The sequence below is a fragment of the Numida meleagris genome, chromosome 3 (assembly GCF_002078875.1).
Source record: "Numida meleagris isolate 19003 breed g44 Domestic line chromosome 3, NumMel1.0, whole genome shotgun sequence".
Taxonomy (NCBI): domain Eukaryota; kingdom Metazoa; phylum Chordata; class Aves; order Galliformes; family Numididae; genus Numida; species Numida meleagris.
Window position 1 is genome coordinate 3547219 of NC_034411.1, and position 26337 is coordinate 3573555.

Consider the following 26337-nt stretch of genomic DNA (forward strand, 5'->3'; position numbering starts at 1 on the left):
GCTTAAGTATCACCTACTGGAGAACGTAATCTGAACTAATTTAAGCAAAACATACAATTTTACGCTGTGCTGAGGTACTTCTGTCAACCCAACAGTGATTCATCATGTATAGATGAACTTTTTTTTTTTTTTTTTTGAAACAGCAGTTTGTAATGGATTGATATCAAATGAAGCAAAACATTGGGTAGACTTAATAATGCTTTATTAGCACACTCCAAGTGGAAATTCGGGACCCTTTCAACTCCAGCTCAAAGAAGGACCTCACCAGGAAAGACGTGTGGGCGTGGGAAAAGTGTTGGCAGGATTACTGGCTCATTAAATGTGACCTAAAAAGGAAAGCAGAATTGGTTTTGTGCCCTTTCATGTTTCCCTATGATACGTGAGAAGGACTATTTTATTATTTTATTTATATATATGTATGTTGGTAATACTATTATTATTCTTTAGAGGGTTTTTCCTCTTTCTTTCTACATTACAGATTTTTCTACCTGGAGTGGAAATGGAACATGACACCTGTGAAAGCAAAGCCTGACAGGCAGAGAAGTAATGCCATTTTTATTCAAATACTTTACAGCTTTAGCATCTATTTAAATCAAAGACATAAATGAAGGATAGGAAGAGAATCTATTTTTGTTGAAGACTTAACAAAACTACCCCTTCAATAAAACCAGCAGTTTCCTACTCATGAGACATTTAAACTGTCATCTGCAAAACCAAAAAGAATGGATTTTATCATTTTTATCTCCCACTATTTGCCTACCTTAGAAACAGGTAAAAAGCAAACAATTTCTTTTACCAAAGAAACCAAGCATCCAAGAAGAGAAGTAGAATGAGTCTACGTACGCTCCTCGATCCTCACGTAACTTCAGACATAGCGAGGTTGCTATTCATAAGACGTGGGTGAGATCGATAGCCCTTGTTAGGCTGAGGGGTGCCTCACACAACATGAAACCCTTTCTGAAGTCCATCAGTACAACACAGTTCTGCAGGGGTAGGATGGGGCTCTATGAAGGAAACCACCTTGATGGTACAAGTTGGATCGATCCTGTGTGCTGAGCTGACTTGCAGGTTTGGAAGAAAAGAGGCTTTATTGCCAAAGATAGGAGTATTTACAGAATATTAAAATAAATACATCGGTTCCTTTTTTTTTTTTCCCCTATAACAGAAGAAAAAAAAATAAACCACAGCTATAGAAGCACCTGTGAATGCCTATTGGGAAAGACTCTCAGCTCTCACAATGAAGTCCATCAAAACCTCAGTGCTTCCAGTGTTTAAATAAAAACTTAAAGCCCTCAAGGAATGCAGTAGGCACTTAAAAAAAAAAAAAACAACACAATTTGTATCCGCTACATTTGGAAAATAATTGTATAACAAAATGGTCATGGATCCCAATCCATCTAAAGACAGAAAACCAGACCCCCACACCAGTCATTTGAGCCCCAGAGGCAAGGTGCAGAGATACTGCCTCTGTTTTAGGTTCTGAACAATTTCAGTGCTCCAGGGCTTGTAATGGTGAGCACAAGGCAGAGAGTGACAGGCGGGGAGAGCAAGGAGCCAGGAAAGAAGAAGAAGCCTGGAGAAGATCATGGGCTGAAGATGAATCGCAGCTGAAAGGAGCAACTTTGCTTTCAAGTGAGATATGAAAAGCCTCACTCCTAGAGACAACAAGAACGCTGGCCACTGCAAACACGCTGCCAAAAAAACCAGCAAATAAAGCAGATTTGAGAAGAAAGCATTTTTAGCATAAGTTACCATTTGCAGTATTCAGACTAGTAAGAGTTTCTCAGCATTTTTACAATTGGGAAATATTGGTTCTCGCACATCCATTCAATGAGAAGCTACAGGAGAGGGATGTCCATTGTGGTTCAGCTTTGGATCAGATGCAGCCCAGCCCAAGAGCCAGGTTCCCAGCAGAGATGCAAAAACTGCTGGGCTTCACGGCTCAAAACAGCCATGCTACGTCCTGAATCCAGCATAGGAGAAACAAGCCAGAAGCCTGGGCAGCTACACACACCCAAACTCAAGCCTGTGTTCTCCCTTACAAAATAAAAAATAAAATAAATCTATGATGGCATTAGTTAGAGGAAGCCACCGTTTGTCACATCATTCTTGCTGGTGATGTCTGCAGATGATGGACCTTAAACCCAAATCCTCTTAAATTACAGACAAAAAAATCAGAACAATCCCAAGCTCTGCCCAATTTTGGATGAATTTTCAAGTAAGCGTGCTTTACTTCAGGAAAACCATTTAAGTGGCTTGTGTGCTTTTAGTTCACCTAAAAAAATTATCGTCGCAGCTCACGTTTTACAATTACATTGCCATGTGCAATTGAAGGACGTTTTAAGCAGCAAGAAAAACGAAAGCATTCTACTCTCAAAGCCTCAGAGAAAAAAAAAATATCCTAAGTTTTATGTGGCTAACACAGTAATATTATTGCTGCAGTATAATTCGGGAATACAAGAAGCACGTTTTTATATTTCAGCTGCAAATTAGGCTCAAAAAGCAGCCGAGGAAAACCTCCATAGAGAAATGAATTGCTCTCTGAAAGACAGGCTATTTTTAAGTCGTAAAACAGCAGAAAAGCAACAGCCAGCGCTGTATAAACAGATGCCCCCGCACCTTTGTGTCGGAGTACACACCTGCATAAATAAACAGTTAGCCAAACACGAGCATTCGGAAGGAAGCGGCCCACGACTTTGCAAAATCAGGCAAAAGCAAATTGAGACTTATTGCAGAAAGCTCTGCCCTGAATACTAACGCGTTATTGATACTTCACCACCGAACGGCGACGGCATGGCAGGATCCTAAGCGAGCCTAATGCATCTGCTGCGGGGAGAGCTGAACGCGGCTTGATAAAACCTTATTGCTCAAAATTTGGTGTTATCAGGCAGCTTTTGTAACAGAGGCAAAAGCACAGCTTCCTGTCTGGCGGGATTTTTCCCCGCGCTTATTCTAATGACACACATTCAATTACGAGAGAAAAGAAAAGAATCAAATCAGAAACATCTGTAGTTTGCCGTATAATTACTGGATCTTCCCCACGGAGACTGACCTTTGTAACACCGATACTAGGACCTGAAAGGCTAAATGACGGGATATTCGCACGGTTTAAATGTGTAACATGATTACAAGGAATTAAATAGGCACTGTTATTTTCCATCCTGGTTTACGTTAAGATGAGTGCGTACTTTATGATCTCGCGTTTCATCTTAGCGCTCGGTATGTAGGAGCTGAATTTACTCACTATTAGCGGACCCAAGCCCCCAAAACGCCGTGTTTTGATTATATAATAAAGTTGAATACCACATTTGAGGTTAATATGCAGCCATTACTTTTACCTGTAATAGGAATCTTTCCTACCACGCTTTCTTCCTGGCTCTCATCTTCACACCAGCTTGTGACTTCTGTATGTGAACACACCATAATGAAACCCATTTCAAAGTGGCAGCGATCAGACCGGTTTGTTTTCTTTTAAGCCCTACTCCCTTTAATTTCTCACTTTTGTTATCTCTTATTTATTGATCTAAACTATCCATTACCGTTCTTAAAAGAGGCGCCTACTGTGAACTTTACTCGAACACGGAGCTGCTGTGTCTCTGTAGCTCCCAGAGAAAAGGAAAAGCTAACCAAATGTCTTAAATAATTTAAGACCCAATGGGATTTCAGAAACAAACAGCCAACAGTAACTCTGCGATCTTGTCCAGCAGCCCGACAGCCGCGGCATAGATCATACCAACTGCTGAAAATTAGTTTAAATCAAAGGCTCCGTCTCCTCCGTGGATAAAAGTGGCATGGATTTAGGAGGCCTAAATCAGTTTGTTTACATGTGCTGTGTGAAGAGCGTTGCAACCTAATTGCCTGTCTCTTCTGGACTTTGATGTGAGGGATGCTCTGAGAGCAGGCTGAGCAAGTTCCCGTCGCCAGTTACTACGCAGCACTAATACATTAATGCCTTATCTGAAGAAATTAACTGGATTTTCACAAACATCCACCTTTTAAGAATGGCACTGAACACCTCTCTTAGCATCAGCCCTTTCCCTGTGGAAAATCTGTTTTGCATTCCGGCTTCATTAAAAAAAAAAAAACCACAGCTAAGGTATCACACCATTTCTAAGCAGCAGACATTTTTAAAATGTACGTATCCATACAGAACCTGTTTTAATAACTGCAACAAGGTTTGATTTTCTACCTCCATGGAGAAAACTAGTCCTGATAGGTAGTGTTCATTTTAAGAAGTAACAAGAATGACAAAAACACAGACATGTTTAAGGAAATCACCAGAAGCTCATTACAAACATTAATTCCCAGTAGCTCTAACACAGTCCCTGGCAGATTTTGATGGAAAACACACTTGTACCTCGCAGCAGAGCGCGGTGACAGCTCGGAGCACACAGACAGAGCTTTTAGCACTTGTTACCTTGCTTTTCCATGCCGTCGAGCCACGGAACATGTTTTGCCTGCTCCATTTCCCCGCCATCATTTGGGATCGATGGCAAGCTGTAAGATGATTCATTACTCTGAATAGATGACCTATCTCCACGCTCTTCTGCAAGGACCTCTCTCAGCAGCGGTGGAGCCTGCAGCATTAAAAAAATAAAAATAACCACAGTCCTATTATCCCGAGTCTCGAGAGGCAACGGTTTCCAACATACATTTAGGCTAATCTATGCTTCGCAGAGTGATCTGCTTGCAGGATATTTCTGCTAGATGCTGAATTACCTTCGAGTTAAATCAGAGCTAGTGCAGGAACTGCATTTTGCCTTCGAGTAACACAAACTTTGAATTATTCTTTTAATCACTAGGTTTTCTGGACACTCCGTTCTGTGCCTCGTGTATCCACTGTAAGCACAAGAGACTGAAGAAAAGTTTTCCTTTTTCATTTTAGGTGTAGAAATAAGGCAAGTTAGAACACATCGTCAGCAACAGCTGCAACAAAAACCACCGAGGTCGACAAATCTGAAGCTAGAAAATCCAATCTGATGCCAGCTTCTGATAGACTCAGATTTTCACCTGTATTATCACTGCGTGTTCCTCAAGTTCAGCCTCACCTGCCTGTATGCAGATGCCTGCAGCAGCTCTAGCCTGACCTCTGCTAATTAAGCATTACTTTCGATGTCCCCAAAAATTAAGTGGGAAGCAGATGCTTTTACAGGGAGCTGAATGGAGTGTAAATACGGCCAAGTTAAAAGGCTTTGCGGGCATTTTTCTTTTGTCTTCATTACTTGAAGGGAATTCTTTTGTTTTTCTTCTGTGCCACAAAGCACAGACCTGATTCTTTAAAATCTACAAGCTTTTTACTCTTGTTATATATTTAATAAACGAGCCAGCCTTCAGCAACAGAGGCCAACATCTCAGAGATCATTCCAACTATTTTAACTTTATCTACACTTATCTGAGAAACTGGAGTGGCTTCAAGTCCAAAACCACGTGGGGCTCATCAGGAAGTTCTTCCTTCCCGCATCCATCCCCTCCTCATTAATCCCATGTTTATTTGGGAGCCCATCATGGCAGCTTTTGAGTCTCAACTTGCACTGCTGTTGTTCTGTGCCCGGAAATCAGGTATTTCAATGCGGAAAATGCATCCTGGGATTACAATGAAGTGACTAGATTCGCTTAAACAGAAAAGTAAATGTCGAACACGTGTGGGCAACACATACATATGTACGTATGTGTATGCACATTTTTTTCTATCCCTGTACAGGGAATGCATCTCAGGATTACTTGGCTCTTCAGTGCCCCACTTTCTCTGGAGATGGGCTTTCTCATTCCTTTTGCACGTACACAAAGAAAAAAAAGCCTCCAACAAAAACTGCTGTTAGTTTATAAATGCCCCTGTTAGAGCTTAAAAAGGACAAACACGCTGCTATTTGTAGAATGCTCTCCATATTTAGCGTACCAAACATAATTCTGTTTCTTCAAAAAGGAAAAAAAACCACTATCATTCATGATAAAAAGCTATTAAGCCACAGAGAAAGACAGATGATATAAGCATCGTGATAAATTTGCACCATGGCAAAACGTGTTAGCTTCTTAAATCAGTAACAGGCCGAAGGGTGGAAAAGATGCTGCCACGACCTTCGTGGGCTGCTTGCTCTGTGGGACAAAGCCCACAGACACACAGAAAATCTAGTTTCTCTCCATAGCCACTTCCCAGCCATCTCAAAGACGGATCAATGAGCGCTACTTGCTCGTTCTTCCTGGGTGCCCAGGTACTGGGCAGTGTTAAAAGGCACAGGGCCTGCTTCACTTTAACTGCATGTGCAACTTAGTCTCTTGGTTGCTAATCATTTAGATATTCACACATGTACATATGTATAGATATACACAGATGCACATGCGTATGTATGTATGCTCATATGTCTTTTCTCCTTCCTTTCCCTGTATGGGGATGTATTCAGGGACTATTTGCTTTTTCACTGCTCCCTAGCTTCCCAGTGCCTCATTTTCTGAGGAACTAGGATTTCTCTTCCAGACACAGAAAGAGTAAGATATGATAAAAAACAAACATCGCTTCAGCTATCAGAATGGCAGCAGAGCAATGTCACACCCTATGGTGATCCCTTCACTCTGCCCACATTACGCATGCTGGAAGAAACCTGACTGATCCCACGACTTCCTCTTCAAGGAACTCAGGCAGAGAAAGACATGAGCACCACTACAGCCTTGGGGCAGCGGCTGGCAAGCTGCATGGAGGTAAAGGCTGTGAGCTGACAGCTGGCTGAACGTGAGCCAGCAGTGTGCCCAGGTGGCCAAGAAGGCCAACGGCACCCGGCTTGTGTCAGCGGGAGTGCGGCCAGCAGGAGCAGGAGGTGACCGTCCCTCCGCACTGGCACTGGTGAGGCCGCACCTCGAGTGCTGCGCTCAGTGCTGGGCCCTCACTGCAAGAAAGGCACCGAGGCCCTGGAGCGTGTCCAGAGAAGGGCAGCAGAGCTGTGAGGGCTCTGGAGCACAAGTGTGATGGGGAGCGGCTGAGGGAGCTGGGGGTGTTCAGTGTGGAGAAGAGGAGGCTCAGGGGAGACCTCATCGCTCTCTGCAACGACCTGAAAGGAGGCTGTGTGAGGTGGGGTCGGCCTCTGCTCCCAGGGAACGAGAGGGGACGGCCTCACGTTGTGCCAGGGGAGGTTCAGGTTGGGTGTTAGGAACAATTCCTTCTGAGACAGAGCGGTGAGGCACTGGCAGAGGCTGCCCAGGGAGTGGTGGGGTCACCGTCCTCGGGGTGTTCCAGAGCTGAGGGGATGTGGCACTGAAGGACGTGGTCGGTGGGCACGGTGGGGGGAAGCTGGGATTGGGCTAGATGATCTTCGTGGTCTTCTCCAACCATAATAATTCTGACTTACCAAACACACTGGAAAGCCTCAGGACACTTCAACACAGAGGCTTCCTGCACCCTCAAAACTGACCTGGCTTCCCAGTGCCTCCTTGCCCGAATCCAGTGGGCTGTGGAACACAGCGGCCAGCTCCTCAGTGAGCAGGTGGTCATGCTCCTCCAGGAAGGCAGTATGGCTGTTCAGTGAGGCCTGTAGTGTGGCCATATCCCACTGCTGGCCTGGCTTGGCCCTGGGGAGCTTATGGAGGACAGCTGCCTCACAGGCCTCCAGGTCTTCCTTCAGACTGCCATCCTGGCTACAGGAGCTGCAAAATAAAGCAGGCAAGAAGTTTATGTAAAGCCCAGAGAGAAAGCCAGAATAGGTATGGCAGTCAAGTCCACCTGTAGGCCCTTCCTCAGTTCTCCCACAAAATCCTCCAACAACTAGGTCCTTATGGGAACCCTAGCTTAAGGAGTCTGAAATCTAATTTTAAGCAGAACTACAAAGCCCTTCCCAGCTTGTGCAATTAGGAGAACTGTGCCATGGAGTGACAGCCAGGGTAACCTGGTCCAGCTTTTGTTAACGTAAGGGGGTTTGATGACTTTTTTGCTCTTTTGCCTCAAATATATTATTTTTCCAGTTGTTACTCTGTACCCCAGCAAAGCATTATCAGCCACTAAGTGAATGCTCTCCCTCTTGGAAATAAGAATTTACTGCATATGCAAAGAGCAGGGCTGCAAAAAGTGATAAATTTAGGAACAAGCAGCACCTTGTTGGCAGCACCTAGCATCAACTTCACTGTAAATCCTGATTTAGAGAAACAAACAAATGGAAAAAAGAAAAAAAAACATAACAAAGCAACCCACAGACTTCTTTGTTTTTTAAGACTGAAGTCTTTTCTACACATACTCCCTATTCCCAGCTGAGGAGCCAGGCAACTCTTGTATCCCCAGCCGTTTCTCTCCAGCTGTTGGGAAACCGAATATTTCAAAGTCAAACAGAATATGCCAAAAAATCATGAATGCATCAGAAAAATGGTTAGTGAAACGATGCTGCAAATCACAAGGAGGTTTCAAATGGTTGCAAGCAGTAAGAGAGGGATCAGGATTTTGCCTTTTTTTTTTTTTCCCTCCATATGTACTATACTGAGCACATGAGCAAACAAGACTGGGAAAGGCTTCTTACATTGTCCTAAAACTTGTTCTTTTCCTTAGATGGCCAAACATCTTTTTTCTCCCTGCATTCCCTGCAGCATTTCCCCATCAGCTGCTCAGGACATGAGCACAGTGGAGCTGGATCCAACCTGATGCTGAGCTCTGCAGGACCCTTCCCAGCAGGGAAAAACCAAAGCCCTGAGAGCAGGAGTGCTCCACACTGGGACACAGCAGGACCTCAGAGAGGTTTTCTTGAATGTGCACCTCCACAACGACCGAAGTGCAGACTTCAGCAGTGAAGCAAAGCAGACTAAGCCTTCTCAAGGGTATATCTGCCCGTGTTGTGCAGCAGTTTCCAACTCAGGCCTCCAGCAACCCCCAGGGAGCCCGGCTGCATGCCCAGGTTTTCATGCAGAAGCCGACAGCTACCAACTAAAAGCTCTTTGCACTATTTTTTAATTACATTAAGATACAGCAGAAGTTTTGCTCTCTATTGGTCTGTTTGGCAACAGCCAACAATTAAGCGAGAGCTGCTCTGCATTGAGCGGAGTCTCCTAGACATTTGATCAGCTAAACAATACCAGGGAGATCGCATACACAGTTAAACAGTGCTTTTTCTTCCCCCCAAAGTCTTACAAAACCTGTATTTCAGAGGCCGGCTCATTTCCTATTGTTTCCCTCCCCCTGGGTGGTCCTTCCAGGGTGCCACTCGAGAGGGATACAATAATAAAAAGGGAAGGGGAAGGAAGGGACACCAGCATAAAGAAAAACAAAATGTATGACAATCTGCAGCAGGCTACGGATCAGAGGTCAGCAAACAAGAGGTCCTTCTCTTTTACAGGTTGCTTCCTGGAAACAGTCTGATTAAGCTGACAGCTTGAATTATGTGTTACATTTTGTAATGCACAATCCATCTGTGCTAAGTCCTCTTCAATGCAGCTGAAGCAGCACAGGCATAAGCTCTGCCTTTTTCCACCCCTTCAACACCGGCCTTAAAATAGTCATCATCTTTCCGCGTGCTAATTCCCAGAGACCCTTTCCCCCTCCATTTTTAAGCCCTGGAATAAAGGGCAGGGTACCCTGAGGAATGCCAAAAGGACGGAGCCCACCGGAGGGGTGAGGCAAAGGGCAAGCGGCCCCGCAGGACCAGCATCCCATCGAGCTCTGTGGATGCAGTGCAGGGTGTGGAGATGCCCTGAGGCACAAATGGGCTTTGGCTCAGCCACCATTTTCATTAACTGCGATAGCAAAGTGGCATCGCCCCACCAGGAGCTGGAGCCTCACAGCCTGCATGGAGTGACCTTTCCCTGCAGCATTGCCTCTCCTTGGTTAGCAACCTGACAGTGTTATCAGGATTAGCGCTTCTCCAGCTGCAAAAGGCAGGCTGAAACTCAGCTAAAAAAAAAAAAAAAACAACAGCAAAAAAACCACTTGCCCTGTGGTAAAATACAACATGCAAACACTTACCATGGGAAAAAAAAAAAGCCAGCTTCTTTTTCTTAAGCCTCAAAAAAGACCTTGTTACAATGATGTCTCTGAAGTAAGGCACTTTCTCCAAAAACCTGGGACTCCCTGATATGCAACACAGATTTTGCTTGTTATTGAGTGAGCTACAACATCAAAACTGCCTCCATAGCAGTATATATAAGTGAAGCCCACACTCTAATTGCTTGGAAACTTCTCAAGACTTCCAGCTCACGAATTACTTTGCAAGACTCAGGCACACACACTGAATTTCAAGTGCGTTAGAACGACGGACTTTAAAAGAACTTGTTAGCAACTCAGCAACAGAGAGGCTACGTATCGCTCCTTGGCATCTTGCATGCCTGCCATTTCTGTAACTTTATCTGCATTTCAGTTTTCCATTGAAACAAATTTAAATTTGTATCTCTTCTGCAGATACACATAGCAGTGGAGATCACACTTTCATGGCCTTAAGAAAGTGAGGTATTCAGCTTAGCATGATGTGAGAGGAGATACTCCCATTCTGGTTTTAGTCATGCTCCAGAGATAAAGCGAACAGTAAAACCTTTCTTATAATTTAGCTGGCTTCAGGAGCACTGCACAGTATTTTTGTCAGCTCATGAACAGCTAGGCATCACTAGCATCCACAGGGAGAGAACAAAAGGTTAAATTACCACCGCTCAGCTACAACTTCTCCAGCAAAGACAAGTACTCTGTGCAACTTCCCTACAAAATGTTATGATTAACAGGTGTCATGCAAAAGAAAAACCGTGTGTAAGCTATTTAGATGTAAATTAGATGATGTTTCCATAGCAAGCAGCCCAATGCAAACGTGAAATGATAAAGTTGCACAAGTGTATATTGGTGGCCATTAGGAACTGCTCAACTGGCATCTATTAAAATAGGGACTGACGCTGAAATCAGTACCTAACACAACGTGAACACAAATATAGGAAGAACCGAGGACATACCCATCAGGCACTGGGCTGCCCAAGGGCTCATCCTCTGCTGCACAGCAGCTGGGTGGCTGCAAAGAGGAGTTCTCTGCTGGGTGGGTGCTGCTGCTGCTGCTGTCCTGGCTCGCTGCCCGCTGGGTGTTCAGGTTACGCTGGGGTCCTGCAAAAACAAGTAACAACAAAATGACTCCCAAAATATTAGCAGAATCAGTAAGTTGTGACGTATGGAATTAAGCCAGGATGAGCTACTTAGTGCGCTCTCCCACCTCACGGGTGGGAGTGAGCATCCCTCTGCTCTGGGATTGCATCAGGCTTTCCATGCCCCCTCCCAACATTCCATGTCCTTCTGCGCTTCCCTCGCAAGGGGGAGTTCAGGCAGACCCTGGCCATGCTCCCAAGCTTGGGTTTGCAACCAGAGCTCAGCACCAGCCAACACAAACCCTGCCATGTAAAAATCACTACCCCAAAATCATCTCCTACCTCCCCAAATTGCCTCAGGAGAAGCAATGAAACAGACAAGCCTGAAAAAGCTTTTTTAGGATAAGGCTTCAGGAAGGTTTCCCTATGCTGGGGGGAGTGGGTGGGGGACAGAGGGAGGTGAAATACACCTGGAGAGTCTTCCTTCTCACACATCTTCTAAATCTTGCAGAAGAAATGCATGCCTCAGTGGCTTTTAAATTCAGCACATTAGTTACCCTCTCTAAAAAAGAAGGGTATCGAGCTGAATTGTGCCCAATAATAATACCTTTTCTTTAAATGACAAAAATTAAATGGACCAACTATTGCAGTAATAAATTAGCATTACCACAGAAATTTTCAGTTTTCCATAAAATTCCCCATGGGTTTGAATGAAACCCACATGTGTATTCACAGCTAACGGTATAGCACCCAGCACGTCTGCTCAGCTCAGACATGGGTTCCCTGAGGCCCCAGTTCTTGAGGGCTGTGACAAGTGGCAGCTTACTCCAGGACATTCTGTCCCCACACAAAGCCTGACAGCGGTGACATGGAAGCGTGTCAGATGAAAGAAAACAAGAGGAAAGAACTTATTTGGGAATGGATAAGGAAATGGAAAAAAATAATTAAAAATATAATTAAGAGAAAAAATAAATCCACAGAAGATCACCTGGTGGAGACGCCAGCTATTGACTATAAATTAAACCATGATCATTACAGGATAGAAGTCCCTTCATATTACAGTTGCCACTAGTTCCATTAGGAAAAGCTCAATTTTAGCATTTTCTACGTAGCTTGGAAAACTTAAAAGCTGGAAATTGCTACATCAACTGGCAGGGCAGGAGAGGATATTTCTGCTAGGTCTTAAAGGAAAAAAAAACAAACCCACAAAAGGAAGAAACAGTTACTTAGAGACAAATCTTTGACACTGTGATTTCCAGAACGAGTCTGTTAGATTACTTCAAAGTAAAGCAGGAGAGAACGCATTTTGCCATGATGGCAAAAGAAAAGGTGAGACGGTGGGAAGCAGCCTTTAAGTGCACCCTTCTGTTCCCCTACATGTGCATCCCAGCTGGAGAACAAGCATCACATCCCTCAGGAAAGCTGGGAGCAAGTCAGAACAAGTAATAGTTAATCCAGTCTCCTATGCGGAAGTGCTGATTCTCGGTCTACGTTTCCAAATCCCATTTTCAGAAGTGAACTATTCTGAATAAGTATTTGAAGAAGGAAATCAATCCAAAATAGAAGTTGCCTATTCTGCCAGCAAAGCAAGTTGACATTAAACCTCTTAAAAACAGGCTCAAACAACTTCAAGACAACTGCAGGCACAGCAGTGAAGAGATCTTCACTTTCCTTAAGCTCTCAAGTTAGACTTGGCCAAGCCTCACATCAACTAGAAGAGCAGCATGCCCTGGAAGAATGAGGGACGAAGCTTTATTTCACAGAAGAATCATCCAGTACGGCAGACAGCACTCAGCAGGACCTCTCTCAAATTTGGGGTCTATCTTAAGCAGGCTGCCAGGACAAGGCAGCCTCGTAAGAGGCACTACAGAAGGACTGGCACCAGTGCAAAAGGCCCAAGTTCAGCTGCTCGCTCCTAGTTTTTGCTTTGCACATCCCCATCCTCCTCCTCCTCCTCTTCCGCGCTTTAGTCTGCTCAGGCTGAAAAGCAAAAAGAAGCTCAGACCCTGAGGATGGAGCAGGGGATACTCAGCAGGCACCCTGCTGTCAGGGGTGAGCAAAGAGCAGGAGCGTCAAAATACCCCAGCTGAGGAATGAAAATCCAGCAGCCTTCATCCCTGGTGAGCCTTTGACGAAAAGCCTAGGAGGAAACAACCACGAAAAAAAAGGAGAAAAAGAACAACAAAAGAAGAAATAAATGAGAGTTCTACTGTGCTTCAACCAAAGTATAAGAGTTGCAGGAAAAAACCCAGCAGCTGTGTGCATGTATGTGTTTGGGATGCATGTGCTGCAGCACAGTGGGGCAGAGGTTCCACATACCAGAGATGCTGGGCTCAGGGATAGGTGCCAAGAGGACAGGCTGCTCACAGACTTCTTTTGCACTTGCTACCAGGTGCTTGTGGGTCACCTCCTCCTCCACTGATGTGCCACTTGCTAAGTCTGCGGTCCGGCTCTGCACACTTCCTCCATCAGGTAATGCTAAGCAGAGTTCAGTGGGATTTTTGTGTTCTGTAACATTCAGAAGACTGCTGTGCAAGCTGCTGTCTTTGATGGGCATCTTCTCCCCCATGGGGACATCTGACTTGCCATCTCGTTCATCAGGCTTATCAGCACGCTGTATGTCACTGCCAGCTCGTGCGAGATGCCCGTCTGCCTCGTCACCCTGCAAGGTTGTCAGCCTGCCAGAGCGGGCAGCGGGCTGGTCCTGCTGCATACTGCAGGCAGACGTGCAGTGGCTCATGAAGAATGGCACTGGCTGATGCAAGCTTCTGGACACAGCTGTCTTGGCATGAATTCCTGCCTGCCTCGCAGCCTGAGGCACCTGGAAGACACAGGTGCAAGATGGTTAAAGAATCAAACAGGTAGCATGCTGCACATGAAGCTTCTTGAGGATTGTGTGCTAGTTTCTGAAGGGAAACGCTGCACGCAGCTTCAGCTTTTTCTATAGTATTAGTCTGCTTCATAGAAAACACATTCTTTTGTCCACTTGCTCTAAAGAAAATGGAAATAGTGAAAGTTCTTTCTGCAAAAAGCTACAGCCCAATTTGCCAGCTGTTCCTGCTAGAGATCAGCTAAGGTGGAGCCCAATACATCCGGTACAGGTTACCCCATCACATCTGAAACTAAGAACAACTCATTGAAAGTATCTGCCAAAAAAATAATCCTTCAATATGGCCAATACTACCATTAGTTGATGAGCGTCATCTCCCACACTGCAGGAATAGTGTCAGCTGCCAGCAAGTTGGCACTTCATTACAAAATGACACCCTTCTGTTGGACCAGCTGCAGAGCTGCTGCTGGAATCCCATATCCCACCTCTGACACTACTCCTAGCCCTTTGTCATCCTGCAGGGCCGGTCACTGAGTGCAGCCATGGCCACCAAGAGCCACTCTCCTTGGCCAACCCAAGCTCCACCACTCAGTATGCCGCAGAATTTGACTTTGTTTTCCACTTGTGTCTTGCCCAGCAATGCTACAGGCGGTGGGACCTCTCTCTACGGAGGAGCACTCTGCTCTGACCAGCATCAGCAAGAGAAGTTCTTGGGCATGCAGCATGGCAGAGATGGGTCTTCTTAAGAAGGTGACAGGATAAGGAGGGGTCCCCAGAGAATCTGAAGTCTCCATCTGCCATCACTTGTCTATATATCCAGCTCTGCTCACTGCATGTTAACATAGCAGGGAAAACTGAGGCAAAAAAACAAAACAACCCACAACCAGACAACTTGATTCACTGCCTTCTTTGCCTTCTGTTCTTTCCTCCAGCTAACCCACACCAAACAGGAAGAACAACTGAGCTAACATGTAGATGGAATCGTATTTCCCACAAGACAACTTTGGGCACCACGTAGAAACATTTCAAACGACACCTTCACCCAAGAACTCTGCTGAACTTGCAGAAAAATCGTTCCAACACTATAAACACTCCACTTCCACATTCCTGTGTCTTAACGCTTGCTTTTTTTTACTCTTTGAAGGCTTACTCAACCAGAAAAAAAAAAACTTAGAAAGAATTGCTACCACTACCAGAAGGTCACTGCCAGTTTATGCAAAGCCAAAATTAGCTACCACAATGCCATTGTTAACACTAAGCACAGGTTGCTTTTCAGCTCCAAATCACGGCAGGGCAATTTGCAGTCACCTCCACACCCCTCTCCTCTCTCTTGTTGGCTGACCTCCTCCTACCACACAAAGTCAGCTGCCAAGCCCAGCTTAAAGGAAACAAAAGCATCTTGTCTAGTGTGCGTCCGTTTCATTAAAAAGATCAAATTCCACCTAACAAGAAGCAGAACAAAAAGCCATGAAGTTATTTTAAGAAGTAAAGGTTTGCTACTGAGATCAAGTTCACAGCTTATTCTATCACCACTGCTCTTGGATTCCTCCTAATTACTTCAGGGGGCTTGGACTTGCTGCTTTGAAACACATCTAGCAGGTATTGTGTGGATTTAGCAGCTCCTGAGTTTAGTGTTCCAAAACAAATGCAATTCAATCAGGTACAAGTGCTTTACAGAGCTTTAGCAGAAGTACATCTCCAGCAGGCTCCTTCTTGTTTACAGGAAAAAAAAACAACTCTTCACTGCCTTTGTGTCCTTGGAGCAACTGTATAACAGATAAAGCTGGCCTAGGTACAGCTTTTACCACCAAAAGCAAAACGTGTAGATGACCTACCTAAAACAGTGAACAAAACTATCCGTTTCGTGTCACTCCAGCTAGGAGCTAAATGAAATCTCTCACAAAGCACACTTATAGTCCTCTTTTTGACTGTGGAGAGGAGGGAACAGGCAGGCTCCCCACTTGTTCCTCCACTAACAGCCTTTTTTATTATTATTAAAGTACTTTGAAGAGAATAAAGATGATTAAAAAACCCCTCCCATCAGTACGTGTAAGAAGGTAGTGCTTCTGCCTGGCAGTGACTACCTAAGCAAGCAAAGTGAAGCTGAGCTAGAAGCCTGCCTCTTCCAGAGTCTAAGCACTGCTCTCATCTGGTTGCACCCCTGCCCTAGAGAAGGATGCTCAGCCACTCGGGTATTCCTGGGAGGGGTCCTATGCCCAACACCCAAAGGACACGGCATTCCCAAGATGCACAGGACCAACAATTTCAAGAAAACATTTGAAATTTGAAATTGGACTTCTCTGCACAAGGATTTCAGAACCCCAAATTATACCCATCTTTCAGCCAAGGACCTCCCCCAATACAGGACCTCTCCTAGAATATGTAACATAGGGCTGCCATTACACGGGGCTTCAAAATACAGGTGCTCAAGTCCTTTTCAAGGAGAACTGAGGTTTTCTGTATGACCACTGTTTGGGTATACAATTTCTGAGCTTAAAAATCCCCCCCAAAAATTAGAATCCAGAAGCATGTATACCCAACAACTCAGAGAAGTACAAGCTATTCACACTGGTGCTTTAGGGGCACAGAGGTCCTGACCTTCTCTAGAAAATTGGTTCTATTATTGCCCATATCGGTCTCTAACGCACCCGACACATGCTGCACAGAGACTTTGAGCATCATCACCTTCTCATGAGTTGAGCTATCTACTTGAAGTTACCTTCACACTTAAGAATGGAGATAAGAAGCGGAGAGGGAAGAAAGAGTTCACAAACAAGATTCTTGTAATTCAATGTATGTATTTGGGTACGTACCAAGTTCTTGTACTGTCCAAAATACTTTCAAAATCTAAGTTGCACTGTCATCCTTTGATGTTCTAGCATCGACGTGAAAACGACTTTTCTATAGGTTAGAAATTGGATCTCCTGTACCAATCACTTTTAATTGTAGAATCCAGTATTCCAAACTAAACTCACCTTTTCACTTGTCTGAATTACAAACCTAATTCACAAACTGCTGGAGGCCTGCCTATATAGGTCAAGGTTGCTCGGGTTCATTGCTTTGTATATTACAGTTTAAAGAATGCTCTAAATTCAAGGTTTTTAACTTTTTAATCTATGGGGAAAACTTCCTATAAACTCAGATTAACGACTGCTAATGCACTGAAGAAAGAAAACCAAAAACCTTCCTCCTACTATAAAAACAAAATAGTGTGGCCTCTGTTTCTTTTCTGATAAGAGTCTTAAATACCAAACATTTAACTGCATAATAACATTTACTGGCAGCCAGGCAGCCTGCTTAGCAGATATATAAAGCAGGTAAAAGGAGAAAAAGTTAATTTCTTGGCTGAATGATTCCATCGGTAGCTATAGGGCAAACTAGAAAGTCTTTTAGTAAAGTAGCAGTTGATTCTTCTATCAATCTGCAGCACACATACTCTTCCAAGGAATGCATTAAATATGAAAATCATATCCCGTTATCATCTGTTTCCAGCTTTCAGCCCAGTAAGCTTTTCTTAATGAATGCTGTAGCCTAAGGGACAAGCATGCTGTTGGCTTTTCTGAATAATGGAGTGATGCTACCATTTTTGCTTATTACAATATCGACTAGCTGAGGGGGTTTCACACATAGTCACAAGTGACTACTCTTGCCAGCATGCTCCAAGTTATTACAAGATGTTTTTAGACATTTCATCTAAAAGAGCTTTGCTGCTTTTAGTGAAGAAAACAGCTATGGTCTTGAACTGTATCATTTATATGGAGATAGAAGGAGGGATTAGAAGCCTGCATTACTGCAGATATATAGCAGAATATATTTAAGTATTCCTTGTCAGTCTTTTTGTCTGTTACTTAGATAGGCAATCTCTTTTTGCTTCTTCTGAGAAAAGGTCAAAACACAAAATTATAAATACACCATGAGAATCAATAGCTGCATTTTTTAAATTACTGTTCATTAAGAACATTTCCTGCTTGGTCAATACCTTTTTCACATTATTCAGCACAGAAATCACAAAAACCAACACAAAGACAACTATAAACGCTTAGAGTTCTCCTTCCTTTTTAATTCTAGCTCTTTGATTGAAATAATTGCACTTTTTACCCAGGTCCTCTACTTCACTTGGGCTCTAAACAATATTTCACACTACAGCTGACAACACAAAATCCCCACGTAAAGACTGCTTAGCAGCGTCTGCCTCTTAACACAGTCGCTCAGTGGAAAGAACATCACAGGAATAAGACACATTTTTATCCCCCCCTGCCCCCACCACATTACCTGCTTGTTGTATGCTTCTTCCTTGTCACCCCGTGCCGACAAGTCACCCTCTTGAAACGATAGCCCACTTTTAATTTCTCTTCCATACCATACCTAAATGGGAACAAATCCATGACATTAACTTGAAGGCCAAAAGAACAAACCATAAATGAGCAAATATCACTTTGCTAATTGCGTACTTGTAGATGTTTCCTTTTTCACTTGGTCTTTGTTTAAAAAGCTAGAGACACCATTTTCCCTGAATTTTTTCACTCCCCTGAACAAATGACATGGCTTATAAATAAATAACTAACTGCTGGAGATAGCATACAACTATTCACTCATCTAGAAGTCTACAAAATAGTAATACCTTGTTGACTCAAATGTTACAAAGCCAAGTTCTGATTGAGTACATCAAAATATTTCTGCCTTATCAAGATGACTCCACTGCTTTGGAATTAAGTGAAATTCAGAATGCGTGTTGTGTACATCATCTTGCAACTCATGGAGCTATTTTAAGGAAAAATATATGGCAGATGTTATGAAGAGCAACCCAGCATGAAAGGCAACTTGCTCTAGTGTTACTAACAAACAACTGCACAAAACGTCCTCACCTCCACTACATTGTTTAATTGACCACATGTAATGCCTTCATAGTAAGACTACTGCTTAAAAGCCAGGCACATGCAGCACCTATAATTAATCCTGTTTGTTTGTAATTGTAAACACCAATAACAAGTTACACTGGTACTGAATGAAAGCACTTCAGTGCCTATTCTGCATCAGGTAATATGCATGAAGATAAATCTTTAGAACAATTAACTTAGCCAGCCCTGCACTTCATTCCAACTGTGCACTCAGCAAGCCTTACTTTCCAGGTAATAGGGGCTGCTCATAAAACCGAAAACACTAACTTTTAAGAAACAGAAATTAATCACAAAAGAACTAAAGATGCTCAAAAGAGACTCAAATATAACGACTGGATTTTCCTGAAAGATTACGTGATTTTACACAGACTCCCAAAAATTACTGAACCAACTGCAGACACACAAATGGGAAAAAGTAGTCACCAAATCTCTTAAAACCAAGTTGTTTTTTTTTCCCAGCTACAGTACATAATAAATTGTGGAAATAGTCATGGTAAAGCAATCATAAAGAGCATTCTCTAACACCAAAAAAAAAGGTAATTTCTGTCAGTGCACTTCCATAATAGATTAAATGATTACATGCTTCATAATTCTTAAATAATCCACAACGAGAGGGCTTTTCATAACTGCGACATAGAAGGTATGTAATCTGTGCTTTGTCCAATATCTCAGGAAAAAAATAAGTCTAAGCCAGAAAAAAATAAAATAGATGGCACAGAAACATCAAAATGGAAGCAATGAATGAAAACACGGCATGTAGGCCAGCCCAGGGCACAACTGGGACTCATACCAACGCATTACAACAACCTACTGCAGAGGGAAAGGCAAACTACCATGCATTAGGGCTGCTCAAGAAGGAGAAAAATAGAAAGGAAAGAAAATCTAGCATCAAGATATCCCCAGCCTCAGCAAAAAGCAGCACAGAGGACTCACATGCCCACATCAGGAATGGGCTCTGAACTATACATTTCTAAGCTGAAGCTAGGAAAAGTTGTTCTGCAAACGTCACCGTACCCAACAGGCTTAAAAAGAAAGTTAGCAGGCACTGGCTGGGATGTAGCAGCGCAAGGAAGTTATGAGTGTGGTACGCAGCCATGGGATGTGGCTGCCTGACTGGTTTAGGAGTGGAAATCAATCAGCACCACGGGACAGAGCTACATCTTCAGGGAGCTTCCTTACTTCCAGCAGCAAGGAGGGCAGCTATCACAGCCCCAGGTCACCTGTTCTGTACACTGAAGTCAATGATGACACAAAAGCAACCTTTTGAACCAGAAACCTAAGTGCAAACCCATTGGTGTTTTAAAGGTGTGTTAATCAGCACAAAAAGTTCTCATCACCCCTTCTCTAAAGGCATTCCAGAAGAAGCATCAAAAATTATTGCAACCATAAAAATCTTCTACATGAAGAGAGAAAAGAGATTGGGGCTATTTACTTTAAGATGAGCAGTGGAGGGCAGGGTTAATATATTGCATTACGACTAACGTGGGCCAACTACTCATTCTACTTAATGCAAAAACAAGGTTTCCTGAAATCAGAGACAACTAACTTAAAAACAATATATTTTTTTAACCACAGTACAAAGTCTATTTAAAGCATTTATCACGTTATACTGACATGACAAAGCTTGTAAGGATTCAAAGAGGAATAAACACTCCATTAACATTAATATCAATATAAGATTAAAGATTTTTAGAAAGAACAGACTCACATTTCAAGCTGTGCATTAATCTATTGAAATGAACTTTGCTAAGAACTGCATACACAGGCTTTCTTCCCTTTGCTGCAATGCAATGAGTGAAAGCCAAACCAGACAGTAAGAAGAAAAAATAAAGCACGCTGCTGCTGCTGCTACATCCCTACTTCAGGTTGAGCTCTAACAGTGTTTCCGAGTGTTTTTGGAAAATATTAAGAGAAGTTTCAAAGAATATTTAAAGGAAGGTGTGCTAGTGCAATCTGAACACAGGCTTTTTAAATAGCCCCTTTTAAAAGGATTGTAGTCTATGTTCTGCTATCTCATGAGAAGCTGCATGGATCCCCGAATGGGAAAAGGAGGAAAACAGTATACCAGGATAAGGTTGTTTCAGTTTTAATTCAAACTGCACTTCAGAGAAGAAAAGTAATCACAACTGAATCGTAGACAGCCACACAGTATTGTGCCAGCATCAAACAGGGGCTTAAAACACCTCACCTAACTTGTTTCCTCTCCTCCTTTATTTCAACAAGTTTAAAAAAAAAAAAAAAAAAAAAAGAGCTACAGTTACATAAACACCCCTGCCAAATACTTCTAAGGAATGCTACTTCTCTTAGCAAGCAGATAGAAAAATACTTCTTTCCAAGTGAAATGTCTTTCCTTTTAGCTCTCCAAAATCTGACTCCTCCATCAACGGCATATTGTTCTACTTTTTTTAAATCAAAGATCGCTTCCAAGCCATATTAACAAGCAACATCCCATATTATTCCATAGTAAAGTGACACAAAATATTCATATTTCAATTACATAAGGTGATGAAACACTCCTTGAATTTTACTTCACCAACCCAGAAAAAAGTTCAACACTTTTCAGCTCTAGAAGTGAATGAATCAAATCTGCTTATGTACAAAACTGTCAAAAGACCTGAGCAGTGCAACAGTTTGCTGGAAGAAGCTGTTTTGCTTACCACTATTTAAGTATTGCCACTTAACTGTTTAGTAAATAGAACCAATAGCGACTCATTGTAGATCTGCTTTAGTCCAAACAGTTCAAACATAGTGATTTGTTTTAACAGGAGTTAGTCAGTGACACCTCTGCGATAAGCAGGAGCAAGACTAGCTATGGGTACTTAGGGCAAAAACACCAGCAAGATTAGAAACATGCCCTGAAATAACGTCAAGGAAATGTATTAGGACCTTTTAAGTAATAAAATTATATTTTACTGAGGCTTTTATAACACAGCCTTTATGAAAATGTTACAACTCAAGTCCTTTTCCTGTCCTAACCTAGATAATGCTAGTGACAATTCCCAAACATTGCCACTTAGAGCACTCTAAAATATGGGATGAATGTGCAAAATAGACAAAACCAGTTTAGCAACCCCTGTAGGAATAGCAAGTACTATATTAGCAAGTCTTCTAGAAAGTTACTTCCATCTTCTCAATCAGCTCCAAACTTGAAGCTTTCATGCGAGCTTCCAACTGGTTGAATTCATTTAAGAACGTCTGATTTCGTAGAAGAGCTCTTTTCTGTCGTTCGTCTACTTCTTCCAAGTATTTTTTCAGCTTCACATATTTTAGTTTCATTCTACAGGGGGAAAAAGAAACTGTATTTAAAGAGTAGAAAATTAAAACCAACACATCCGTTACAACCACTTTTCCTCAGACACATACATACTAACTCTGGCACAGGAGCTGCTCAACTGTTCAAAGCTGCATTATACAACAAGTTGTGTAACCTAATGTTTAAACGTGACTTTCGCTGTTCAAAAGGATAAATATATAGCTGAATTTTCATACATTTGTTTTCACATAATGCACTTCTGAAATGAAAGTGGTATTTAGAAGAATGCATACTGTGCGTCGAACTGTGAATTAAGGCTGCCAACCTTAAGCCAACCTAAACCCATGCTGCACCAGAAGGGGCACCTCACTCCAAGCCTTCCTTTCATTCACTGTGCCAATGCTACCTGCGCTGCACCCACACAGCAAATTAGGCCAAGGGCAATCCAGACAAAAATCCACTTACATCATTTCTCACCCACCCAAACTAAAACAGATTCACCTTCAGCCAGGCCTATTTTCTTGTCTGATTAAAAGGCAGCTGGATGAGTATTAGCATCAACAAAGGGAAAGGGTGAAGCAGGAGCAGCCAGGATCATCTCCTTCAGACTCAATCTGCCTACAGTTCATCTTAAACTGGTTGTGAGTTTGCATCTAGATTGGATTAAAATAAATTTAAGAAAACTCGGGAAATAAAGCACCTTACATAGCCCCACCTGCTCAGACTTACTTTTTTCTTGCATTTACATTTTGATGTTTTAATCTAAAGGCCCTCTTTCCCAAGAGGGGTCCCTAAGGGATTCAGCCATGATTGCACCTACCCATCGTTCATTTGAGCTGAAATTGAAAAGCTACTTCTATGAGTTTACAAAACTCATTTGAGGAAAAGAAACAAAAAAAAAAAAAGGCCCCAAAACACTATAAATAAGAATGCCTGAAATTCTGCTCCTCTCTAGAATTCCAGATGCCCTTCCCAGCATCTTAGGAGACTTCCATCCATCCAGACACCACAGTCACTGTTTCAAAGAAACAACATGCCCCTTTCATAGTATTTTCTTTTAAAAATAGATTTATGTTTCAATACTTCTCAAGCTTGAAACCCCCTCAGAACTACACAGGATATAGGAGAGCTAGGATCTTTAATGCTCATATGCTCACTGGAGAGCTATCAGTTCTAGAAACTGCTCCCCTCCTGTCTAAGCTGCTTGGGACAGGAATTTCATGGTTCACGTACAAAAAAATAAAAAGGGGGGGGGAAAGGGAGAAGCTTTGAGATAAACACAATTATTAAGAGAAACAAACACACTAAATTAAGTTGAATAGGTAATTTAGGACGTGTCTGCCATTTTAATGGTTTATTCTTTCTCAATAAGGCTGCCACCAGCAATGCTTATAACCTGGCCCGTGTTATATACAACTGATCCAGAGAATGCATCTCAGTTTCTGAACAACTAGCTGAGATGCACAGCCAGCATACTAAATGGTTTTTTAAGCTTTTTTCCTCTTAAAATTACAGGACTATATGAGTAACTTACATTTAATAGATAATGCAGACACAATCAAAACCAAAACCTAGAACGTCCTGTCATACCTCCTAAAACTTGAAGGCATCCTGTGACATGATAACTCTGTAGCACGAAGCACTAGGAAGGAAGCACTTTCTGTATTTCACACTACAGTGACTTCACAAACGTTGCACAAAACTCACTTGCACATCAGTTGTTATTAAGATAGCAGCATTCAGAATTAACAGAACAAGGTTGTTATTTCACCAGTAACTTCAAGGCATGAATCTTATGCTGCACTTAAAATATGAATATAAAATTAGTTATGAAAGTCCTGTGAGTAACATTCTATAAGCATTACATGATACTGGAGTCTTTGTAACAAAAATAACCAAGAAGTTTTTAAGCGGGCTTACAAGTATGCATCAGAATTTTTGTATTCCATCAGTTTTCTTTCCAATTCCAGCCTTCTGGTTTCACTAGAAGAAAACATACAATATATGATAAGACAAAATTATTTCGTAATTTAAATTCTCAGAACACACGTGGGCATAGGGGATCACACGTGCCCATGGGGAGGATCAGGCTGCTTAAGAAAAGACTCTGTTTTCAGAAGGAGAAAAGAGTAACAGCAGTAATATTACTTAATAACCACAAACAATTTCTGAAGACAAGAAACCATCTCATGAGCAAAAATAAACAATGGCTAAGTCAAGGGCTTCCAGTAAACTTGCATTACAAACCCTGCAACAATCAAAGCAAGTTCCTTAAGATTTTTTTAATTAAAAAATGATTGCAAATTCATATTAGCTAGGACAGCTGTACATGTGAGAGTGATATGGACAGATACACAAGATCATATGCACACACAAGGCTAGGCATGCTTTTCCATGTGTCTGTGCTCCATACAAATGAGTCCATGTCACAGCCACACATGTTCACCTCCTCCCAGCTGCCCTGCACAGAGGAAAGCAAGGAAAGCCTTCCTCCTCCATAGCCGGTGAGATCAAGGCATCCATTTTACCCATCTGATCCTGCCACTGTCTGAAGCAAGATTATGTTTTCGTGTCATGTATGCAATTTAAAAGCCACGCTTCATCTGGGATCTCATCCTTTCAATTTCCTTTTACATGATGGACAGCTAAGCAAAAGCAGATTTCAAGATCTTGTTTTTACACTTCTAGAAGTAATTTTCATGACTCGATGAAGAACACTGCGATATCCTGATGGATGTAAAAGTCAGCAGATGCCATTGGCGTCTCTCCTGTTTCTCACCCTCCAATACCACAGGCAGCACATCGCACTCGCTAGTTCATGAAAGACTGCTTCCTTTCTCCCAGCGTGGTTTGCCAGCATCCCACTCACCGGTCTGTCCTGCAGATACGCAGGTAGCACCTGAGTATATAATTCAGAGTATCAACATTATCAATGCCTGAAAGGGCCAACTGCAAGGCTCGCGGAGTTTTGCTGTGCTCCAATGTTTAGGCAATGAAGTGGAAGCCATCACTGCTTGCCCAGATTATGGTGACATTCTAGTGCAGTTTCTCAGTGTCAGTAGCAGGACTGAAGCTATTTTTGGCCACTCCATTACTACATCACCTTTTTACCTGAAGAATAAAGCTCTCAGCCCGAGATTCATTCACATTAGGTTAAAGCAAACGGTCAGTTATAAACTTTCTTCTCAAATGGGCAAAAATAGAACTTCTTCAGGATGCACGTGGCTCGTTTTCAAACAACCCTGATTCTTCAGTCTAGAGAGAAAGAGGGTTAGCTTGGGATTTGAAAGCAGAATTAAGTTCCCTGTTCAACCACAAGCCCTGGCTAATCTCTGGCATTTCACCAGGCATCAACCTGTAGCAATATCTGATCCCTGACCTCCCATTTAAACCAGCAGGACTAAGATACCCCAATGTTTTTTGAGATACCAGGCCTTAGTCCCTTTGTGCTTCAGCTCCGCATCCATAATGCAGGAGTAACAGTACTACCGCGAGGACACCCTGTTGAGATAAGCACATAGAGAATCGTGAAGCACTTGGATACGACGCAATCCTTCCACAGAAGTGAGAAGCGTTCTTGTTTGTCCGCACCCATCCGACACGAAACCAACTGTTGAGCTCTGCCGTGCGCCGTCCGCTCGGGACACGCCGCCGTCTGCCCGCGTTTACTGCAGCTCACTCATAGCAGGGGGCACCTGGGCTCAGCGCCTGAGGAGCGAAGCTAATTGCCGAGTTAGTCACGGCGCTGAGTACGGCGCTCGGATTCACCATTTATCCCCAGCACCTCGCGCACCAGCCGTTCCCACCAGCAGCCACTGAACATTAAATGCCGTGTAATCGCGACACGTGTAAAGCACCGCGGGCAAACGCTCTGCCCCACTGCGCGCCTTGTCCCCGGCACCCAAACCCAACGCTCGGAACTCCCGGCCCCGTCCCGGCCCACAGGCGGCCCCTCACCTGTCGCGAAGGCACCGCAGGAGGCTGCCGACCTGCTCGCTGCGGGCCGGGGAGACCCCGGGGCACGACTCGGCCGCCGCGCGGCCCGGTTCGCTCATGCCGCGCTGTTTACGGCGGTGGCCAACGCGACGGTTCCCGCCCTGCCCCGCGCCGCCCGCCCGCCCCGCCCCGGAAGGCCGCGCCGCGCTGCGCTGTGCGGATGGGGCGCGGGGGGAGCGGAGCGGTGCGGTGTGTGGTGCTGCGCGGCTGCGTGTGCAGGGGGAGCCGGCATGGAAAGCAGCAGGCTGCGGCCCTACGTGCGTATGCTGCTCCTGGCCCTGAGCGGAGTGTAGAACCACAGAACACAGTGTAGAAACACACAACAGGGTGTGGAAATACAG

General features: G+C 43.4%; 1 protein-coding gene across 11 annotated transcripts in view; it reads right to left on the bottom strand.

The window, feature by feature from the left end:
* The window catches only part of KIZ (kizuna centrosomal protein), a 42174-nt gene extending 16059 nt beyond the window's left edge, over positions 1-26115 (bottom strand). For 2 of the 11 annotated variants that reach the window (XM_021390591.1, XM_021390589.1), the window contains exons 1-9: positions 25958-26115; positions 23921-23983; positions 21868-22024; positions 18122-18214; positions 13339-13840; positions 10897-11041; positions 7401-7632; positions 4418-4577; positions 3339-3404 (exon numbers count right to left, since the gene is read on the bottom strand). In XM_021390591.1, coding sequence (XP_021246266.1) covers positions 3339-3404; positions 4418-4577; positions 7401-7632; positions 10897-11041; positions 13339-13840; positions 18122-18214; positions 21868-22024; positions 23921-23983; positions 25958-26055 — 1516 coding nt within the window. In that variant the 5' untranslated portion in view covers positions 26056-26115. Of the gene's footprint in view, positions 1-104; positions 3405-4417; positions 4578-7400; positions 7633-10896; positions 11042-13338; positions 13841-18121; positions 18215-21867; positions 22025-23920; positions 23984-25111; positions 25722-25957 lie in introns of those variants that run through there. The other 9 variants (XM_021390596.1, XM_021390592.1, XM_021390595.1 and 6 more) reach the window with 8 other exon arrangements.